General features: G+C 48.2%; 1 protein-coding gene across 1 annotated transcript in view; it reads right to left on the bottom strand.

Moving 5' to 3' along the window:
• Window positions 1–2,775: 2,775 nt before the first annotated feature.
• Window positions 2,776–16,971, bottom strand: part of MATN3 (matrilin 3) — a 15,171-nt gene continuing 975 nt past the window's right edge. Inside the window, exons 2-9 of the mRNA XM_004686063.1 lie at window positions 16,937–16,958; window positions 13,112–13,678; window positions 9,871–9,996; window positions 8,763–8,888; window positions 7,027–7,152; window positions 4,527–4,652; window positions 3,354–3,464; window positions 2,776–2,831 (exon numbers count right to left, since the gene is read on the bottom strand). Of these exons, the coding sequence (XP_004686120.1) occupies window positions 2,776–2,831; window positions 3,354–3,464; window positions 4,527–4,652; window positions 7,027–7,152; window positions 8,763–8,888; window positions 9,871–9,996; window positions 13,112–13,678; window positions 16,937–16,958 (1,260 nt within the window). The remainder of the gene's footprint in view (window positions 2,832–3,353; window positions 3,465–4,526; window positions 4,653–7,026; window positions 7,153–8,762; window positions 8,889–9,870; window positions 9,997–13,111; window positions 13,679–16,936; window positions 16,959–16,971) is intronic.

The raw sequence follows: 16,971 nt of genomic DNA, 5'->3' as shown, positions 1-16,971 counted from the left end.
TTGGGGTGTTGTGGTATTTTCTCTCCTGGAATCTGTTCGGTCCTCTTTTTTTCCACCTTTTGCCCTATCGGAATGTTCGGAGAGGTGCGAAACTATTTTTGGCGTAGGGCAGACATTCCCGTGAAATTAGTTTCACCCATTTTTCGTTTTTTGTTTTTTTTTTTCCCCCTCTGGTTTTTGTTTTTACTCCTTTTTGCAGCTAACACTGTAATCTGTATAATCTAGCCTGTACTTTGTGCAGCAGTGGTTTATTTCCCCCCACGAAGAGGCTTTCCCCGGCAAATGTTAGCCCAGGACAGGTTGGAAGGGACAGTAGTCCTAATGCCTTTCCCATCAAATCAAAACCCCAGCTACAGTCAAAGTCTTCCTTCAATCCTAAAATGCCTTTACTATGGTGTTTCTGATCTGCGCACGTTAACATGGTTTCTGCCTCCCTCCATTCCATCTGACTGTTTCCAAGGTCGTTTCATAAATTTCATGTTGGGTAAGAATCGTACCTAGCAGATACACAAATCAGGCCTCCTGAAATTTTCAAGGTTCACCGCAGTTCAGTTAATGTATTTGTTAAACACACACATATATACATCTGTTTGGGTGTTTTTTTAAGCAATTTACCAAACTGTAAATTCCTAAGATACATTGGCAGCTGCTCATATAGACACCTTATCCCAGACTCAAGAAACAAATAATTGAGTGTTGTCCAAGCTAGGGTATGCCACTATACTGGAGCTCATATTCTTGATAAATCATCTTGGGGGTGCTTGGATGGTCGGGTGTCTCAATTATTCTATGGCTTTGCCTTGATTATCCTTTGCTTTGGCTACTCTGTGCCTCTCAGTGTGTAGAAACAGGAAAAGCTGATAAGGAACCTCTCAGGGCAGAAGTCCTTGTGTGAGGACCTACACATGTGGAAAACAGCATGTGCAGAAACAGCAACAGATGTTATGGTTAGAGAAGCATAAACACTGAGACTCCTGGACTTCTCCCTGTACCCAATGCTGGCAGGGCCATCTGTACCCTTAGCCCACACACTTGTGCATTCCCTGTTTGCCTGCTTGCTTCTTTGATCTTTTTTTAACAGGCGGCCTTGGAGCTGATGCCCCTTGCTGGTGCAATCCCTCTCGGCTTCTCTCTGTTCTGCACATGGATTCTGAGTCATCCTTTTTCATCCCACGGCCACGTGTCCTACCGAGACATCATCTCTCTAGTCTTGGACATGAGCTCTTGTTTAATACTCCCATACCCCAATTCCCTGACATATTAATATGTTACAGATTCTGTGCACAAACAAGTTTGGAAAATAATACTGCTCTGTATATGTCCTTTCAAAATTGTTAAGTAACAATATGTGTTCTGTGTAACAAATACAGCCTTGTTCTTTCTTTGTAATTCCCTTTAATGTTTTAATTTTCTGTTGTTTCTAAATAAATATCTGTAGGCTATATTTGCTTTTCAGAAGGCATATATTAATGTCACTCATCTAAATTTAGATATTTTGTTGTCTTTCCGGCAACACTGTTGATTAAAGCCATTCTTTGTTCAACCACTCAGTTTGCACAAACAAGTTATACAACTACATACCACTTCACAAAGGCAGTGAGCATGTACTATGTATTCTACAATATCTACTTTACAGAAATTTTTAACTTTTAAATATCAAAGGGGTAGCTGAAGAAACAGGTAAACTGGGCAGTCAATGATTCTGACAAAGTTTCAGCTTAGGTGCTTTTACATACATAAATTTGAAAGTATTGAGCTTAGAGTAAAGCCTTCCTAATCTGAACTTTGTTGCTTTAAAAGTTTGAGATTAAATTGTGCAAAGAATCACAGCAATCCGTCCATTGATTAGAAAGTGTCAAATCTTCAAAGTAATTGCTAAATCAGTTTAAGTAAATATGTTAAGAAACAAAATTGATAACAGTAAGCAAATGTAAGTCACCAAATTGCCATCACCCAAATAAGAGATTACAATCTATATAAATATAAGAACTTTTTTATTATACTAAAAGCAATACAAATTTAGTATACATAGCTTAAGACTTCTAAAGGTTATAAGCTTTTAAAACTAAAAAAAGTGTATATAAGTAAAAAAAAGTTGGGATTAATAATATTTAGAAAGACAAATTAGGTCTTATTTCTTGCTAATGTAATATTTATAAATTGGAACCTAAAATAAATTTAGACATGTTTTCACCTTTGGTTACAGTACTTAATTAACAACTAAAGATTTTAGTTGTGTTTCTTTCTAACATCATGAATTAAAAATGGTATATAATGTTCACTTCATCTATGAATACAATTTCTGAGAAGCAAGAAGTGTAGAAAGTGCTGAAGAAACCGTCCTAATTTATATTCATAACAACTTAATGATGTCAACTTTTTTATGTGTAAATACCTTGAACAGTTTATACTCATTAAGAAGACTGGTTATACTATAAATACCATCAAGATGAATCAAAATTTCCATTATGAGGATGAATATATTACTAGTACAAACATTCTATCATTAAACGGCTCAATCAGTAAGTAAATGGCTAAATTTTTCACTATTTTCTACCAGCCACTTCACAGTCATAGCTGAGAAACACTAAAGTTCGCTTTAACTGGACAGCTATTTCCTTAGCAAATGATCCTCTTTCCCCAGAAGATCCTCATTCTACTTATCCAGCAACCTTCAAGCTGATGGCAGTGTCTCGGCAGGAACACTGGAGCACATCGAAGAATTAATAGTAAACACACCAACGCTCCACATTTCCAGGTGGAACCTGGAGCCATTTAGCGATGTACATGTCCAAATTCATTTGTCTGCAACTTCTCCAAAACGTCATCTAGTGGCTGGTTGTTAAGGCCGACACTACTTATTCTTACACATTAGAAAATACAAACACTTCCATAGAAAATAATTACATAAATAAATAAATAAAGCAAAATGGTTTTCGCACCGAAAGTCCAATTTAAAAATCAGAAATTCTAGTCTTTGGAGAAGATAATACTTGTTTTTAACCATATACTCCCTAAATTTTTTTTTTGACAAATGGCATCTCGTTTATACATAAGTTATATGAAAATTTCCATAAGCTTTAATTATAAAGTAAATAATTTGTTATAAATCTAGTGATAATGCAGTGATTCTTTTTAGATAAAAACTAAATCAGTCTTTTAAATGTATTCCAGGCTACATGAATATGCTGAAAAGATACCTTTACAATTCTTTTTAAAAGTGTATTACTATTGCCCATCTTAAAACTTACTGAATTGCACAGTTACCCTGTGGAATGTCCCAAAATGGGGCTTAATTGCGGTACCTAGGTTGGCTTCAAAAGCAGAGGCAGAAAACCTTCCAGAAAGGATATTTTTGGTGTGCAGTCTCTGCAGATACGTGCTGACCTTGTCCTGGAAGGCCAGCGTGGCTTCACACCCACAAGCGTCTTCTGTGGAGACGAGCCTTCGTGCTTCTTCAATAGCTAACAATGACACACATAAAATGCCACAGCTACTTAGAAATCAGAGCAAATCAAGAAACCTATAACATTTTTATGTTTGAGATGTTTTAAGGAGGGTCAAAGGATATAAGAGAAATTGAATATCAAGGGCATGCCCACCATCCCAGCCATAGAGTATGAGATAAACACAAGGAATTTCCACAGTGGGCTTGTCTTGGCGGAAAGACGGTAAGCAGTATGAGGGCAGACTCTGGGCATTCTGACCCCTATGGGAAACAGGGATGGCTCCATTGAAATAGCATGTAAAAGCATAAAATATTTAGGAATAACTTTAGTAAGTGCAAGAACTATGCACAAAGCATTGTTGAAATAGTTAAACAAGGCCTAAATAAATGGAAATGCCCCCACGTTAGTGGATCGGGAGGCTGAGGAGAGAGGGAAGTGGGGGTGCTAACAGTGGGTGCAGAGGTCCCCTGTGGATGACAGCGGGGTGGGGTCACGGCTGCACAAAGGTGACTGTAAGCCACTGAACTGCGCACTCAAAAAGCTTAATTGCATGCATATTTTACTACGATAAAGAGAAATGCAGGGTCCTCCTTGGTGGTACAAGTCAAAGCACAGCACTATGAAGCTCTCTGCAGCCACTGCAGCACAAGTTCGATCTCCAGCCAGGGAGCTGACCCACATGGTACAGCAGACTTCTGTCTACCTGCTGCTCCCTTCAGAAGTACATTTCAGTACATCTGCCTGTTCTGCTCCCCACTGTGTCTCTGGTGAAGCCTCTCACCCCCCACACCTCTGGCCTGTACCCCAGCTCTTGTATGCATAAGTAAATAAATCTTTTTTAAAAGAGAGAGAGAAATCCAGATGTAAATAGGGAAAGACTTTAGTGAAAAGGACGGAGAAGGGAAGGAATCAGGTCCTGGAGGGAAGAAAGCCCAGTGGCAGAGTCGAACTTCATCCTGTTTTCCAGCAGGAGCCGCTGGAGACCTCTGACCCAGCGGACTGCTCAGCCCAGAGAGAGGGACGCTCCCCCAGCCTGTCCCACCAACCGGCAGGCGTGAAGGCGCAGTGGGGTCTTACCTGAACACGTCTTCCTGTCTTCATTCAAGGTGTAGCCGGCATAGCAGTCGCAGTGGTAGGACGCAGGCCCGTCGCTCACACACACGTGCTGGCACCCGTGAGAGCCCAGGGCACACTTGTCCCGCACTGGCCAGGAGTGGCGCGAGGAAGAAAACATGCCAGGTTACAGCAGAGAACAGCCAGACATCTGGGGGAGCAGCTCCCGTGAGGCACCCACAGGGGCAAAGAACACCTCCTTCAGCCCCGACAACTAGTCTCGGGGTTCAGGGTTCAAGTCTCACCCCATTAGCCTCGTCTTTTACTGCATACACACCTGACCTTTTGTGACTTGCCTTCTCTTGTGGCCTCCGCACGGCCCTGGGGGTGCCCTGAGTCTAGACAGTATCCCCACGCTTGCCTTCGGCCTTCCTGAGGTGCACCTTGCTGCCAACACCACCACTATTCACGGGCCAGCAGCGCATCACCAGAGTGACTTGTTAGGGGCCTATGTGCTCCTGGAATTAAGTTTGATGCTGCACAGAAAGGACTAGAGTGACCAAGGGTCTGTACTGGAGAGCTGACCACGTATGGCCAAAAACACTGACCTGCGCACACCCACCCACAAACACACACACACAAATAGTGATGAGGATGATGATGTGTATGATGGAAGAGTGAGCTATTGTATGTCACGGTAAAGACATTTCATGGAGGCCAACAGGGCCTTCGCGTGTTTGAGGAAGCAGAGAAAAGCAAGTCCCACGTCTGAGTTGGCCCAGGACACAGGAGAAGAGTGCTTCTCCTGCAGTGGGCCCAGAAAGGCTCCCTGAGAGACGGGTTCTTCTCTGCCGTCGTGGGGTCCGCGCTCCATGCCCGGCGCCTCCCATGGCACGCTGCTGCCTACAAGACGGCTCCGGGCACCACGCGACATCCTCCATAATCCATCCTAATCCATCCGTGGTGCGTCTTCCCACCTCACACGAGCTGTCCCTTCACTGCTACAATCTTTTCAGCAAAATACCACAGCAGAACCATTCATGTCCCCTCACCTCAGACTGGTAGCCGCTCCAGAGCTACCAAAGGCACTTGGCAAGCCCTGGCCTACCTCTCCTTTCCCTGCCTGCAGGTAGCCCCGCAAGGGGAAAAGCAGGCCCCGAGAGGAGCCTCTGCACCCCACTGAGCCAGCCCCAGCCCCTTGCACAAACCAGTGCACGTCGCTCCCCCAGCCCGCGTTTTCCAGTCCTGGACACCAGACCTTCCCCCCTAGGAGGCCAGCTGGTCCCACCCCCACAGCGCCCTTTCCCGCCTCCCCGGCCCCCACCACCTTCCTTGCTGTCAACCCCACTGCTTGGCTCTTTACTCCCTGCTTTCCTGAGGTGCTGGTTGTCTCTGCACCCACCCTGCAGAGTCAAAAACTTTAGCTTCCTTTCATCCCTACAGTGCTTAGTGCAGCCTGGGGAGTCGCAGGGTGTCAGTGCTCTTATTGAGTTCGTGTTTCTATAAGAAGGAGTGGGTGAGATGTTATTTCCCTTCATTTCTCTTGCAAAAGGTCACATAATATATCTTCTCAAGGGAGAGGAAAATACGTATAAAAATCTCTAAAAAATAACACTGACTGTGCCAAAACTAAATACCACCTGAGAGCTGGGTGTTTCTCTTGCAGGGCTTTGACGTTATAAACGCCCCCCTGTTCTGCCACGAGTTTCAGTCAGATTAATGAGGGTCAGCAGCGCTGGCGTGCGCTCAGAAGCCAAGCCATGGGCTCGGCGTCTCAAGATTGATCACCTAGGAACTGTCAGGGGACGACTCGCTTCAAGCTTCCTGGAAGATCCGTGTGGGTCTATTTCAGGCATGGACAAGTGTCCTTTACTAAAACCATCCAGTTTTAAGATTAACACTACCGAGAAGACCCAGGCCAAGTTTTCACTGGAAAAAGATCAGTTCAGCCTATCACGCTAGTCGCCACACAACTGCCTTCCTTTATTTGCTTTACAAGTCCCCAGCGCACAGAGATAAATAATTTTCCTGGATAAGGCTTCTGTGTTCAATTAGCTTGTCTCCTATCCCCATCCCCACCCATTTCCCACTAATTTTCTGAAGTGCCCTATGTTCCCAAAACCCAGGGAGCGCTTGGCCCTCTCAGTAACGTGCGTCTTGGCCTAGTAAACACAGTAGCATGTCGCGAGCCAGATCCTTAAAGTCACTTTCCAGGATCTGTCTCCTGATAATACACTATCTTTTCAGTTCCTGGAACTCATAAGGTTCAAAAATGACCTAATAACCCCCAAACCACTCAAAGAGTAGTAAATATGAAGGGGATGAAGTCATTGTTCACAGCAGTGTTCAATCCATGTCATCCAACGATACTATCGAGTCTGACGTAGAGGACGCCGAGACGACATGTCAGGACCCAGATGAATCTGCAAACATGAGAAAAGAACCTCTCTCCTGGCGAACTGAGCATTGATTTCACAGCGGTGAAAAAGCCAAGTGTGGAGACTTTGCCCACAGACTTCCCTACCTGCACACGTCTTCTCGTCCTCGTTCAGCGTGTAGCCCTCGAAGCACTCACAGTGATGGGCCCCTGTGCGGTCCCTCACACACAGGTGCTGGCAACCATGCGTGCCGGCTGCACACTGGTCTTCAGCTTCCAAGCCGAGTCCAGGAGCAAAGAAATCAGAAGTAGAAAACGTTTTATGACCGACATCTTGAAAAGCTTACGCGCATTTAGGACTTTACAAGGGTAAAATTTACTTGCAGCCATTCAAAGCCATCAGGGCTGTTTGCTCAGAGCAGAACTGAGTTGAGTGCAGCAAAATCCTGCACAGACAATAGTGACGCTGCTCCTTCCCCCACTTGATTTTCAAAATCATCTGAGCTGAGTTCTCGTAATCCAGGGAGCTCATAATGCCTCCACAAGCATTCTTTCTAGATGCACTGCGCTCACACCAAGTCAGGAGAATGCCAGGAGGGATGCAGCTAGTTGTACCAGACAAGGATAAAACCAGAACTAGAGTTCGAAGAGGTTGTACACTAACCCTCCTCTCATGGGTGAGGAAACCTGGGTCCAAAGGAGCCAGCTGATGTGGGGCCACATGTGAGCTCAACACCCCGATGTCCACGGATGCGCTTTGCAGCACTTCAGGATATACCGAATCTGTTTGTTTTTTGGTTTTTGGTTTTTTTTTTAAAGATTTATTTATTTGTGCATACAGACTGGGGTACAGGCTAGAGGCTCAGGGGAAGCGAGAGGCTTCACCGGAGACAGAGTGGGGAGCAGAACAGGCAGATGGACGAAGCCCACTGCTGAGGGGAGCAGCGGGCGGGTCAGGAGAGGTCTGCCTCGCCATGTGGTCTCCTCCGGGCCAGGCAGGAATCGAACTCATGTGGGAGTGGCTTTAGCTTCTCAATGCAGTGCTTTAACCCACTGCGCCACCAGGGAGGGCCTTAATCTGTTTGTTTTTAAGCTTTCCATTCTGGAATCACTTCAGGCTTATGAGAAAGTTGCAAAAAATAGCACAAAAGTCCTGACTCCCTTCCCTCAATGTTCACGTCTTCCATAACCACAGCACAGTCTTCCAAACCAGGACGTGAATGTGGATACAGGACTCGCTGCTCATCCACACACCCTCCTTCAGTCCTGCCGATCACCCCCCACACTGACATCCCTTTCTGGTCCAGGATCCTACTGCTTGCAGGAGTTCTGTCTCCATCCTTTCCTCCAGCCCAGACAACAGTCTCCCCTTTTCCTTCATGACTTTGACACTTTTGGAAAGTTTGGGAAAACTATTTTGTGGCATGTCACTGCCCTGGGGTTAGTCTGATACTTCCTTATGATTCCACCTTTTTAGCAAGAACACTGTAGAAATGCTGTTGTGTCCTTGGGACACCACGGCTGGAGCTCACGGTCACTGTGTTCCCTGCTGGTGCTGGTGGCTTTGGTCACCTGGTTAAAGTGGCCTCGGCCAGGCTTCTCCGCCATGTGGTTGCGGGTGTTCCCTTTGTAAGTAACCCGTCTTGTGGGGTGTGGTTTGGCCCTAACTTGCTGCTTCTGGCATTGGGGAAGCACTGAGAGAACAGGGGCAGAGAAGGGAGGAACGGCACGCTGGTGTGTCCGTGACAGTGCAAGCTGCCACATCCAACTTCCTCAGAAGACATGGGGAAGGTACAAGGGTGGCAAGGGCGGAAAACAGACCAAGCTCCCCATCGCGTGACCTGCCCGTCACAGACCAGGAGGCAGCCTCCTCCCCCACTTACCCGAACAAGTCTTCCTGTCTTCGTTCAAGGTGTAACCTTCGTAGCACTCGCAGTGATAGAAGCCACTTCTGTCATTGATGCAGATGTGCTCACAGCCGTGAGTGTTCAGAGCACACTTATCGATCACTATCAAAAGATAACCAGGCACATGTGAACACATGGAAAACGTGGGAAGTGATTATAACCCCTCCCCGCCGACACACAGCTGATGAGGTGGGGGCGGGAGGCTGCTGAACTGGGAGCCTAGTTCCTATCTCCACCTCATGACATGAGTAAGTCTTCTCCCTTCCTTGGGTCTCATTTCATTATCTATAAACTGTAGGTTGAGTTAAATAATCTAATAATCTCTAAGCTTTTTTTTTTCCTTTCATAACTATTTCTCTAGAATTAAAAATAAAAGGTCCCTATCGAGCCCTCCCTGGTGGCGCAGCGGGTTATATAGCACAGCACTAAGAAGCTAAAGCCACTTCAGCATAAGTTCGATCCCCACACCGGAGGTGACCCACAGGGTGCAGCAAACCTCCCCTGACCCACCCGCTGCTCCCCTCAGCAGTGTACTTCGTCGATCTGCCTGTTCTGCTCCCCACTTTGTCTCTGTGAATCCTCTCACCGCACCTGCAACTCTGGCCTGTACCCCAGCTCTGCATGCACAAATAAATCTTGTTTAAAAAGTCCCTATCGCTCCTCCTTCGCTGAATTCATGTGAGTGTTCACATGCCAAGGCGAGCCCGGGTCTCTGAACTGCCTGTAACCTCCACAGTCCACGAGTCTGCCTGGCACAGAGAGGAAGGGAGGCTTGTGTAGTTAAGTGAGATTCAGGGACAGTTCCAACTCGCCAAAGAACCAAGCATTTGGCCCCCTTCTTTAGTAGTCCTTTTCCTCCCTGACCTTTCCTCTAAACATATCAGCTCCATACTAGGCTGACTGACGCAGTATCTCGTTTCTCCTCACGCCTGACGCAGTAACTCGTTTCTCCTCACGCCTTTTCAAGGCTTAGCGATAAGCAGCAGTAAACAAGACGAAAGGCAGTGGGAGAAAAGCACAGCTCAGGCCCCAGCCCCAGCGTGAGGCCCCTGCAGGTTCAAGCCCTCCGGCCACAGCGCCTCACCTGAGCACGTCTTCCCGTCGGCGTTCAGGGCGTATCCTTGGCTACACTCGCAGTGGTACCTGCCGTCCCCGTCACTCACGCACACGTGCTGGCACTGGTGCGAGCCCAGCATGCACGGGTCCACAGCTGTGCAGGGTGACAGTGGTGAGTGATGAGGACCCCAGGTGGGAAACCCCCAGGTGGGAAACCCCCCAGATGGAGTTCTGCTCAGTTATTAAAACACAAACAAAGATGAAATCCTGCCCAATGCAAAACCATGGAAGGCTTTCGATAACGACAGAAGTCAGACAGAGTCAAGCACCATATGGAAATAGAGAAACTAACCGATGAACAAACTAGAACAAAGATTTTGGACCAAGAGCCCAATTAGAGTTACAGAAGGGAAGGGGTAGGGTGTGGCTGGGCTGGACATAAGTGCTCAGTGGCGTGGGAAGAAGAGGACTGGCGTGCTGAATGCAAAGTAGAAGATGCCCCAGTTTATCTTTTTTTATTATAATAGTTTATTTTTCCATCATTTTGTGCCCTTTTCCTTTTCAGCTGCAATCCCGTGGACTTCCCATCACCAGTTCACTCATGTGCCATCACCATAGTCCCGTGTACAACCCACCCCCCCATTTTTTTATCCCATCCCTACCCTGTTGATTCTGAATGATGCTGGCCTGAAACAAAGTTATCCTGCAATGTTTTTTCAATTAAAAAAAAAAAACTAGTCTTATACTAGTCATCTGCTAATTTAAAAGTCACATATTTTGGTGGGCTTCCTCAAAACAACAAGGAAACTTTGAATTTGGAGCTAAAGTAACTTGATCTTTCATTCAGTTCACCCAACCTTTCCATGAAAGAGCATTTGCTTCCCAAACACCAAACTGGGGAGAAGAATATGGCCCTCCCGCAGTTCTATGAGCTAGCTGTCCACCTGCTGCCAGGATCTGGTTCCCAAGGGTCCTAGAGTTTGTGTCTGAGCAGAACTCACACACTATCATTCCTCCAGGCCTGGAATTCATTCACCCTTGAGCTCGATACACATTGGAACATGTAAATGGTGGAGGGTGGTGTGGTTACTGGCTTCTGGCTATGCAGCGTGGGTTCCTGGGCCCAGCACACAGGCAGGCACGCGTCACAGGAAATAAACTCATACAATCTCTACCTCCAGGCAAAGAGACAAGGACGAGCAAAATCAGTGAAATGACATTCGCTGAAGTGCGCCTCCAACTTTTGGGTCTTCTGGCTCCAGCGTCATGTCTATCTCATTGGATGTTTTCCCTGGTGGAGCGCCATGAAAGAAGAATCCACGAATTTAGTCATTTCTGAGAAACCAAGGCTGCCCGTTGGAGGGGCTGGCACTCCGGCGGCAGGTAAGCAGCCTCCCTGCTCTGGCCCCAGGACAAGGCTAATATTTTCCCAAGCAGGGCCTTTTCAGGGAGTGATCTTTCCAGCCTGTTGACTGCAACAAGCTGCTCCTCAGTCGTTTTTCCATAGAGAGGACATTTTCCCCCAGAACAAGCAGGTCTTTTGTACCAGGAGGAAAGGTACACTCACCATGGTTACTTTACGGCCTCCGGCCCCACCCTAGGTACTAACCCGCAGACCCAGCTCTGCCGCAGCCGCGACTTTATGGAAAAGCTCTCACCACAAGCACGGGGCCTTCCTGGGAGAAAGAAACCCATTTTCTTTCAGGAAAATGATGAATACCAAGTAGGTGCCACGAAGCCAGCAGTGGCCTGTGAAGGCCCAGTGTCGGGGCAGAGGGATCCCGCCAGGTCTGGCTGAGATGAGCCAGCCTCTGCTCCAGACCAAGACTTCATCTCCCGCTTCCTGACAAACTGGAGATTTCTGGGTTCCACAGCCGTTTAGATAGCAAATCCCCTTGAAATTCACAATTGCAATTACTGGTTCACTGGCTTGTCTGTGAACTGTTGCTTGATGGCAGAAGGGACTACCTTTCTCTTGGTATCATCAGCGATCAGTAAACGTGTACTGAATGGCCAGATGTGGAAGAGATTACCTAGCAAAACTTACCTACACTGCAAATTCACTTGAACTAGAAATGTATGTGTTCCTGCTGGAATAATTCCATAAGGGTTTCAAAAAATTCTCTTCAAATGTTTAAAAGTAAAAGAAATTAAAAAGATGGCAAAACATAAAGCCAAAAGAAAAAGAAAAATACATTTAAAAAGAAAACGTGACTCCCTGGTAAGGCAACGGGTAAAAGCACAGCAGCACTGGGAAGCCAAGCTGGGGCTACTTCCGCGCGAGTTCGATCCCCAGCCCAGCGCTGACCCACAGGGCCCAGCAGACCTCTCCCCGCTGCTCCCCTCAGCAGTGCACTTGTCAAGCTGCCTGTTCTGCTCCCCCCTGACTCTGGTGAGCCCTCTTAAGGTCCCTGTACCTCTGGCCTGTACCCCGGTTCTGTATACATACATAAATCAATCTTTTAAAAAAACTAAAATAAAATAAAAAATAAATAAGACGTAAAGTACGCATCCCACACATTCATAACTCTAATCAGTGCCGAAAGGAAAAGTCCTGCTCGTGGTTTTGACTAACAGACGCTAACGCTTCCAGTTAAATCCGCATGTTCCCACTCAGACGGCATCCTGAAGGAAGGCAGGAGTGGAAGAGCAGTGACAGGATGATTTAAAAGCCTGTTTCTTGCTATCCTTCAAGGGAGCGGAGGCCTTCGTCTCAATTCCTAATCCAGTCCCACCACAAGGAATAATCCAGAAAGAGCTCGCACAGCCTGCAGGGTAGGGTGCCCACGGCCCTCCCCAGGGCAGGCAGCGGGGTGGCACCCAGGCCAGCAGCTCTCCCTAGACAAGGCCACACCCGCGGGCCACCCGCGGGCCACCCGCAGGCCTCTGCTAGTGCTGAGATAGCCGAGCTCAGGGGACGTCTGGGGAAGTGCAGAGGTGGGTGGAGGGGACAGGAGTGGCGTCCTCAGGTTTTTATCTTCATTTTTTTCTGACCCCATTGGGGAACAGCAGTGCCATTTATCCCGGGTATTTCCAGCCCTTCACATTTCTAGTGCAAACACGGAGATTTTATGAGCAACGCAAGTTACATAGAAGGCAGCTCTATACGCCTAAACCAACAAAGTATGTTTACGTTGGTAAAAAGCACCCAAAAAGCATTCTTTATATCTAAGTTTTACGTTAATTTCCATAGAAAAAGAAAGGATTCCCTTTTTCTACAGGTACACATGCCTGAACAGAACATCCTCTCTGCTCAGCAGCTGGCTTACCGCAAAAGGTTTCCTGGAATCTCGAGGAGAGTTTCTCAATGACCCCATAGGTCTCCACGTAGAACACGTGCTCTTCGAGGGGCTCACTGGCCATCATCCTGAGGGACGCCCGGTCTGCCCGGTCCACCCCCACCGCGTAGAGCTCGATCCCCGAGGCCCGGGCCCGAGCCGCCACCTCGTTCACCTGGTCCTGGGGCCTCCCATCTGTCACGATGATGGCCACCTTGGGGATGTTGGACCCAGGCCCCCGGGCGCCTGCCTCCACGGTGAAGGCTTCGTTCATGGTCGTCTGGATGGCCAGACCCGACATGGTGCCCGTGGACAAGGGTGTGATTCGAGCCACAGCCCGTTTCAAGGACTGCTTGTCCAAATGCGTCTGGAGGTGGAACTCGATCTTCACGGTGCTGGCATAGTTCACCACAGCCACCCGGGTGGCCGCTGCCCCGATGTCCAGAGTGTCGATGATCTGGGAGACGAAGGTCTTCACCTTGGTGAACTCCAGGGGCCGGACACTTCGAGAACTATCGATGATGAACACCAAGTCCAAGGGCCTGCTCTTGCAAACACCTGCGAAAGGAGCGTGTGGACTGAGACCATTTCAATGGCCACACCCCACCAGAAGTGGGGGAGCCTCACGCCGGAGGGCACTGAGATTGGCGCTAGGCAGGGCAGCCCCCGAACCCCAAACACCCCACTTGTGTCGTGCGCCCCCAAAACTTTTCCCCCTTTGGATGTGAAAGAGCAGAGGCCCTCAGGCCCCTAGATGTGTAGAGTCTCAAATATTTCACCTCTAGGCAATGTCCTGACATTGTACTTAGAACATCATCCCTCTGCCTAAAGTTTAGTGCCCACTGTCCCTGACTCCCGAGAATGAAAGGACTTTTGTTCCAAACCTTTCGGGCACCTTGGCAGGCTGAAGCCATGGGCACGGCATTCCTGAGCAGTGGAGGGGAGCCCTGGGCCTGTCTCACGTGCCTGCCCAAGCTGCAGGATCCTCCGGCCAGGGCAGGGTCTGAGGAAGGGACCCTGGCCCGCTGAGGCTTCCTGCACTTCCGGGGGGATGAAATCTGCTCCAGAGGGACCTGAACTGCCCCTCTACCTGCTTACTGACTCACATTTAGTGAAGTTTGGGGCCCAACTAGCCTTGAGCTTAGTTGAAAACAGAACCGGAATGCGAAAACCTGTTTCTCATGCCTCAACCTTGCAAGTGTATCTTATTTTGAGGAGCAGATTGTGACCTGGTATTTATCCTTCTGCCTCCCCCTGAAACTCTCTTAATCACCCTTTAATTCTTTCCTTCACTAAATATTGTTTAGGGGATGCCACATAGTAAGTCCTGGGCTACATGAGCAAGTACCCCAGACTCCTTGCCTTGAAGAAACATGTATCTTTCCTACGCAAAAGTGCCTGGCAGGCTGAGGGCACACAATCCATTTTTATTGTCATCTCCTCTTTCTTATAACTCTCCCTCCAATATTGTTCTACTCCTCCCTCTTCCAGTCACCAAAATCAAGCCAAGTCAGGACTGGCTAAGAGAGAAGCCCACTATGAAATTTCTTTTTCAAGCCAATGAGTCTTCTCCACACACACACCAAGTCCTGAGTGGAGTGAAGTCTTTGGACTTAAAGGGTCAACCAGAGCCTTTCCTCTCCTGATAGGAGGCTAGGAGCTGAGCTTTCTAGGAAGATAATCGATTCAGTGAGCAGGGAAAAGATTGACTCAAAACAAAATCCTAGTCTAAGCTGGTTGTGACAGAAGAAATCCTTTCTGGAACAGGAATATGCCTATCCGTACTTTCTTTTAAATACCTGAAAATCAGCTTCATGGTTCTATCCTTCTGCCTGGTAGAATACAATTATGCAAATGAACACTCTCCAAACTTCTGTGAACACTGGAGACTGCTGGGTGTCTGAGCAGACAGAGGTGCTGGGTATTCTGTACCCATTTGACAGGTGGGAAGCCTGAGGCCAGGGAATGGCCAAGCAGAAGTTGGGCTCCAGGACTGATTTTTCAGCCCAAACAGGCTTTTCACTGGCTGGCTGTCTCTCTCTTTGAGGCAATATTTCCATCACAAAAATCAACATCATCTCACATGTGGGGTTAACATACAATTGGTTGACTGAGTCATCAGCCTAAATCAGGCTCTATGTCATGCATTTTGTTAAGTCAAAAAGAATTAAATCGTTTTATTTTTAATAACTCCAGAATTTTACCTCACCCCTTGATTACTATGTCTCAGGAGCAAGGAAAAAACATGTGAAAATCCCTCCTGAAGCTGGATCTAAACATTTTGGTATAATTGGAGTAAAAGGAAAAATACATGATGTTATGGGCCCGTGTTTGAAATGTCTTCATCAACACTCAGAGCATCCTTACCAATGCCACGGTTACGTTCTCCCAAGAAATGTGCCTGACTCCTTCCTTCCTGCTCCACTTGGCTTTGCACATGGAATCCTCTAGGGAAAGTTCATGGGGTGTGGAGGGTAGAGCAATACTGCCCCAAAAGATGTCCACGTCCTGCTCCCCAAAATCTGTTCCTTTACATGCAGTTGCATCGAGAGAGTGCAGAGCAGTCCTGGGTCATGGAGCGGACCCAGAGTAATCACAGAGGCTGATATAAAGGAAAAAGGAGGCAGAAGAGGAGTTCCAGGGGTGTAGGGGTGTGAGGACTCAACCTGCCTTTGTTGCATCTGAAAATGGGTGGAACAGATCATGAGCCCAGGAATGAGAGTAACCCCTAACAACTGAGATTGGCAAGGAGATGAATTCCCCCTGCACCCTTCCAGAACACAGCCTGCCGGCATCTTCATTTTCCCAGTGATGCTTGCGCCAGACTTGTGACCTACAGGTCGTCTCTCAGATAATAAATGTGTGTGGTTTTTAAGCTACTGGGATGGTGTAATTTATTACAGCAGGAAATACAAAGCTACCAGGGGCCTGCCTTGGATGCAGGAAATTCCGTGAGCTTCTGGTACCAGCTGACTTCAACCCCTCAGCGTCATCAGTCATCATTTTTCAAGCTCACTTTCCTTCATTAGAAAGCAGCACTTTGATTCTCAGGAGCAAAGTGCGAGTCTGAATTTCCTAAAATGCTTCTATACTCACGACATTGCCATCTTCTGCCGGTGGCGCTTGAGATAAAAGCCCATAGCCAGACTTCATGACCTCTGGCAGCAAAGAGAGGGGACGGGAAAAGTCTGGAATGGGGTACTTAGTTCAGGGCCCTCCTTCCGCATTGGTGTGGATTCCAGGTAGTAGCTGCCACGGCTGCTTAGGGGAACAGGGTCACCCCAAGGAGAATTCCCCTCCTTTCCTGGCACCTCCTGGGGTGTCTCCTGGCCTCACACCCAGGACCTCCAGTCTGAATTCTGCCCTGTCCTGGTGGACAGCCTCAGTGCCGGGGAGGACAGGAAGCGCCCAAGATGGGGAGACAGAAGAAGAGGGGTTTCCAGGCATTCCGTGGACTGAGAGGAGGGACAGGGACGGATTTGGGAGGTGGCCTCTTATTCCACAGCTCCCCATGGCCCCTGCCCCGAGTGCAGGGGACAGTGACTGGTGAGCTTCTTGAGACTCAGCTTCTAGCCCTGCCTTCTCCAGGACTCAGTCTCTACCCCTACCCCCCAGATCAACTAAGGGGGGTCCTTTGTCCTATCTCCAGGGTCTGGCCCAGATCCCAGGGCGGCACCGTCCACAGACCGTGGTTTGTCCTTCGACGCCCCAGCCCGCTGCCCACCCATCCCTCCGCCAGGGCCAGCCGGGTCCCTCCCTCGCGGGTCCCTGCCCGGGCCATTCCCGTCTCTCAGGCTGCCCACCGCGCGGCCCTACCTGCGCCGCGGGCGCCTCCGGGCTGGCCGGCCCCG

Source organism: Condylura cristata, unplaced genomic scaffold (genome assembly GCF_000260355.1).
Source record: "Condylura cristata isolate star-nosed mole 26May11 unplaced genomic scaffold, ConCri1.0 scaffold00020, whole genome shotgun sequence".
NCBI lineage: Eukaryota > Metazoa > Chordata > Mammalia > Eulipotyphla > Talpidae > Condylura > Condylura cristata.
This window is presented reverse-complemented; position numbering and strand designations above follow the sequence as displayed.